At 39.4% G+C, this 6,000-nt stretch overlaps 1 protein-coding gene across 1 annotated transcript in view; it reads left to right on the forward strand.

Moving 5' to 3' along the window:
• cacna1g (calcium voltage-gated channel subunit alpha1 G) overlaps positions 1–2,226 on the forward strand; it is a 362,705-nt gene extending 360,479 nt beyond the window's left edge. The window contains exon 39 of the mRNA XM_087276432.1: positions 625–2,226. Coding sequence (XP_087132558.1) covers positions 625–1,479 — 855 coding nt within the window. The 3' untranslated portion in view covers positions 1,480–2,226. The remainder of the gene's footprint in view (positions 1–624) is intronic.
• Positions 2,227–6,000: the final 3,774 nt, after the last annotated feature.

Here is a 6,000-nt window from a genome sequence, read left to right on the forward strand (position 1 = left end):
CTGATTTATACAGCAGATGCCTACAGAATTACATGACTTTAAAAAACAAATTGTGGTATAAGTCCTGGAAGCCCATGCCTTGGACCGCCCATGAGAAGTAAGGGACTGGGAATGTTTTTAACTAGTGGTTCACTGGTTGCTTAACTAGGAATGTTACTTCAGAATGTGCAACTGATATTACTTAAGCACGTTTTAATGAACTTTCTAGCACAATTTAAGCACTATTTTTTTATGTCGGTTGTGGCATTTTGGTATGTTTTGTGGTGAGTTACTTCATTTGATACTTTCAAGTTTGATACAAACTTTTAACAAGAAGAAGAACATCAGACTCTAAATGATAGCTACCTCTGATTGGGGGCCGCAAATGCATTCAAGAAAGACGCCCTAGGTGTTTTTTCAATCTATTTTTCTAATTTCACCTCCAATTCTTCGAAGCAGAGAGCTTGTGGAGTGCAATGCTAATGGTGAACTCCACTCTAACTCCATGGCTCCCCTTCCCTTCCACTTGCTTCTACACCCCTTAACATCTCATACTAACCAGTCTCCCTTTCACCTGTTCATGTCCTAATCCCTAATGTTACCCCTTACCTTCCCCTCACCTCCCCCCGTCCCTGCTCTCCTCAGGTGGCAGTGAGTGCTGACTCTCAGGAGACGCTTTACACAGAGGGAGGGGAAGCTGAGGGTCCTCTGGGGCTCAGGGAACTGTCGGACCCCCTTCCACCTCAGCAGCAGCAGCACCAGCCTTCCCTCTTTCTGGTCCCTGCCACACCAGGCGCCTCCCCAAAACCTTCACGACCTAGCGTCCACACGCAGCACAACCCCTACGACCAGTACAATGTGTTCTCCAGGAGTTCCCACTCTCCACCTGTACCACCACCACCACCAGACTATAAGAAGCAGGAGGATGTTGACTCGGTGGATCAGGAGGTATCTCGAATTATCCGAGCGGGACTCACAGGGAGAAGCGATGATGTCAACCGAGAAGGGACAGGAGATCAATGTGCAAAACGTCAGCTTAAGAAATACCATAGCGTGGACACTCAAGGCCAGCGAGCTCTGCTGTTACCGCGGCCCTTGTCATGGCTTGATGACCCACGCCGGCACTCCATCGAAGTATGCTCGTCTGTAGAAAGCAGTCCGCAGCGCAGTTCCATATCGTCAGGGTTTGTATCACGAGCCGACAGCCTCCAGCAACAATCTTCGCCCCGTGGACGCAAGAAGAAGATGAGTCCACCGTGCATTTCTGTAGATCCACCCGAGGATCCGGAACTTCCGGGAGGATTCCATCCTGCTCTGGGGATTGTGCCACCTCCATTGCCAAGCCGGGACACTTGCCTGAGGAGGCGCGCTCCCTCCAGTGAATCCAAGGACTCGTTTGATTTGGGAGGAGGAGAGGCGCTGCCTCAAGAGGGCGTTCCAAACTCCAAGCTATTGACTCTGCCTAGCTTCTCTTTCGAGAAAACAAGCTCTGAGCACTGAACATTGACTCACACGATCACACATGCGCACATGACACATGATACACTCGGTGTATCCGTGATGGTGATAGTAATAGTAATAATATCTTAGAGAGTAATAATGCTAAATGCAACAATGGTGAGTACTCCATGATCATGAGGAATAGTAACTATACCTTGTATTTTTCTCTACTGCCAAAAGAACACATAAAGACATTGCGCTGAGGATTAAACTAGCTATTAACAGGACTCTCTCCTCAAAGATGTCAGCGGTTATGATGGCAACCTCAAGACCTCCTGGTGGAGGTCAGCGTAGAGCTCGGAGAAGGGCAAGGCGTCCCCCTTCTGGCCATCGTGAAGACTTCACAGCACTGTATTGCTGAACTCCCTAAAGGGCACTGATGAAGGTACAAAGCAATATGAACGTTTTAGAGACACTATTTTCTTAAATTATTGGGCCATAGTGTTTGTAAAGGATGTAGAATTTCTTTTTTCAATTGCGTTATGGTTTTATGTGTCTTTTTGTGATTTCTCTTTTACTCAATGTTTCAAACGTTTGTTGTTTGCTTTATTTTTTCACCATAGGATATTTTTAGCTTTCTTGTTTTAACGAAGACAAAAAAGGAAACATTTTTTCAAAGTGCCGGGATCCATGTATTTGTAGAAATATTTATATTATTATTATTATTAATATTAATAATAATGATAATAATAATGACGATTATATATCTCTTTAAAATAAAGCATTAAACAGCTATTTGATTTTTAAGCACAAGTATTAAACTGGTGTGCCCTGACAAAAGAATGCATATATTTTGACTTGCCTGCTAAATGAATTGTGTGTGTGACTACTAACAGCCTTTCAGACTAAGAAAAGAACTATTCACTATACTATATTCACAACAACACATCATCTTTTTTATAACAGCTGGTTATAAAAAAAATCAAGATTTTGCAAAATAACTCAAAAGCTACTCAAGTTCCTAAACTAAGCGGTATAGTACAGTTCGATGTGGCTGTTTCCACTGTCAAAAGTTACCAAAAAGCGAACCGTACCGTACCATTTTTTGGGCACCCTTTCTAAAGGGCACCACAACAAAAGGGTACCAAAAAGCAGAGTGAGACGCACAGCTGAACGCTATTGGTTACAGAGACACTAGCCAGGAGAATAAAAACAAAGGAAGTGCCATTTTTAAATACACAACCGAGACATTACACTGTAATAATATGTACAATAACGAGCCATGGTCCACCCGAGCTCAAACAAACCTTGCCGTCTTGATGAACAACCACAAAGCCAAAAAAAAGAGCTACACACATTTACTACACACAGCTCCACGCAATGCAAACAGCTGTCATTATCACAGAACAATTATCTCAAAGTCCTTATTGAAAGATTAAATCATTTTTGTATAGTGATTTTTGTAGAGCTTAAAGATTGCTCCATTTGAATAAGGGTATCTTCCGTCCATTTTATTTCCGTTTTCAAACAAAAAAGGAAAACTAAGAAAATGGCTGTTTTTCAGTTTTTCGTTTGCTCACAAAAAACAAACAAAAAAGAGAGATTTTTGTTCGACTTTAGTTTTTTTGGTTTAGGGTTGGAAAACAGGTAAACAACTTTAAAATTCATTATACACATGTAGACAGTGCTAAAACATCCTTTTCCCTCTGATTGGCCAACCAAATCTGAGCTCGTGACACCACCCTCAAAAAATAATAGTTCTATACAGTTTAAGTCCGAATTATTAGCCCCCCTGAATTGTAAGTCCCCTGTTTAACGGAGAGAAGTTTTTTTTTTCAACAAATTCCTAAACAATAGTTTTAATAACTAATTTCTGATAAGTGATTTATTTTACCTTTGCCATGATGACAGTAAATAATATTTGACTAGATGTTTTTCAAGACACTTCTATACAGCCTAAAGTGACATTTAAAGGCTTAACTAGGTTAATTAGGTTAACAAGAAAGGCAGGTTAGGGTAATTAGGCAAGTTATTGAATAACGATGGTTTGTTCTGTAGACTATCAGAAAAAAAAGCTTAAAGAGGCTAATAATATTGACCTTAAAATGTTTTTTTTTTTTTTTTTTTTACTTAAACTGCTTTTATTCTAGCTGAAATAAAACAAATAAGACTTTCTCCAGAAAAAAAAATATATTATCAAACATACAAACATATATAGTACATAAATAAAATAAACAAATGTTTCCCTTTGTTATAACCCCAGGACCCAATGTGCTCTTATTCTGGTCCTACAGTAGCTCAGAAACAATCATGCAAACCAATTTCTGCTCGGAAATAGCCATCTTTGCTTAGCATCACGTGCTCAGCAACAAAACGTTTGGCAGCAAACTATGACCTTATTTTAATGACTAATGTGTAATAATTTACGTTTTTGTTTCATGTATGCATATCGCAATGAATGTAAGCCTGCTAACTGATCAAATGATAGAATATGTAAACTTAGTTTTTTATGTAATTAAAAATAATAATTAAAAGCACGTGGGGGCTGATCTGCAGAGGACTAGTATTTTGATGGTGATGTCACAAGCTCAGATTTGGTTGACCAATCAGAGGAAAAGGGCAATTCAGCACCGCATACATGTGAATAATGAATTTTTAAAGTTGTTTATCCATTTCCTACGCTAAACCAAAAACAAATATCAAGCCAAAATCTCTTTTTTGTTGTTTTTTGTGAACAACAAAAAACTGAAAAACATCTGTTTTCTTAGTTTTCCTTTTTTTGCCTCAAAACAGAAATGGAATGGATGGAAAATGCCCCGATTCATCTAAAAGCTTATGCTGGAGTTTACTAGAATTGGCTTTACTGACAAAATGTATTTGAAAATCACCTGCAATTCATCACCCTGTGGTGACTATATTAACCAGCTCTTTACATAATGTGCCACACTTACTTTATGTGCTAGTTAAGGTGCATATGGTTTTTGCACTTGCACCTAATTTCCAATCAAAATGCATGTTGATTGAAGCTGTTGTCACTGAAGCAATTCTTTCTGGTTTTCATCACACATAATCGGCGCATCTGCAGGCCTCCTTTCAAACTCGGAAACCTAGAGCTTCACAGCGTTCAGCGCAGTAATACACCCCTATTTTGCTTCAAAGCTCTGAACGCAGTCCAAATCTGTGGCTGCAGTTTGTATACCGCTTCAGTGTGTTTGAACCTGTTTTTGTCATTGGAGCAATTTCGGAATAATTTCCCAGCTTCATTTTTGCAATTTACATATGCTTTCTCCAATCCCGCTTGAATTATGCATGTGCGAAATCAGTGTGAGTGAGACATCAGGATGGAGTTTATAAAGATTCAGGGTGCGCAGTGCGCCTAATGATGTTCTGTACAGCTATGCCGCAGACATTTGGTTACCGTATAAACTCTTTATTGGTGATGTGTAATTCTACCTCTAGGATATCTTAAGTGTGGATCGTTTTGACCAAGATGATGCTAAAACCAAAGAATGTAAGTGGAGGAGAGTGTCATCTGTTAGCCATAATATTAATACTTCGTTACTTTAAGCATTTGGCTAGCACATCAGAGTAAAAGCACTTTCCTGACACCGAAAGACAACGATGACGTTCTCGCTCAGCTTTTCTATTGAACTGTGAAATCCTGGAAAACAGCTTGAGTGACCAGATGGAAAAGGAAAACACTGAAGTTATTGGTAAACATCCTCAGAAGGAAATGGCAATTAACCTCTGCTGTGCTCTATGCGTGTAGTTTGTGATAGCGATTTAGCTTCTCCCTGGGTTCCTACTACTGAAATCAAGCCGTATAGCAGAGGACGCTTCGATATCTCAGCTCTCCATCCCTCCATGCAGAAGATGAGTATTGGAAAATCTATGATAACTTCATTTGCTGAACATGGTGACTCAATCAATTCGACTCCCAAAACATGACGCAGTTCCTAATAAAGATAGTGATAAGATGGTCTGGCTGAAAATGGAACATTTGGGAAAACAACACTTAAATAGATGTTTTGAGGTGGGTTACAAACTCAAAAGGCTTGTTTACTAGCCAAAAAGACTCTTCGGGAGGTCCTTAGTGATTGGCTGATTCGCTGTAGTGAGTGTGTGTTTGCCAATGTTGTTCTGGTGCTCTGCTGAGCAAGAGCTTGTGTTCCTGGAAGATAGATGAAATCCAATTCAACTTCTAAATTATTGTGTTTCGGTAAGTCCCATCATATAACATAAGCATCAGTATAAAATGAAAGAAAAAAAAAACACTAACAATTATATATTGCTTCTGTCCTTTTGGGGTCTTTGTGACAGCCACATTTTCTTTCCTGCAAATTGTAATGCAGGGTTCAGCCAACAATGTTTTTACCTGTTACAATAATTGTTTACAGATTACTGTATGGGATTTTTAACAAAGAAGAAACCGATGTTGCTTTCATCCTTACTGAAATACATGATGGTAGAAGGTAAAACTAACAACCTTCTTCTGCCATAGAAGAGTGTAGTTAAATTTTTCTTGTTTGGATTAGTAGTCTGAGCTCTAGTGATCATAAGAAAGGGTGATGTATCAAAATC

The sequence above is a fragment of the Danio rerio genome, chromosome 12 (assembly GCF_052040795.2).
Source record: "Danio rerio strain M-AB ecotype USA chromosome 12, GRCz13ab, whole genome shotgun sequence".
NCBI classification, from domain to species: domain Eukaryota; kingdom Metazoa; phylum Chordata; class Actinopteri; order Cypriniformes; family Danionidae; genus Danio; species Danio rerio.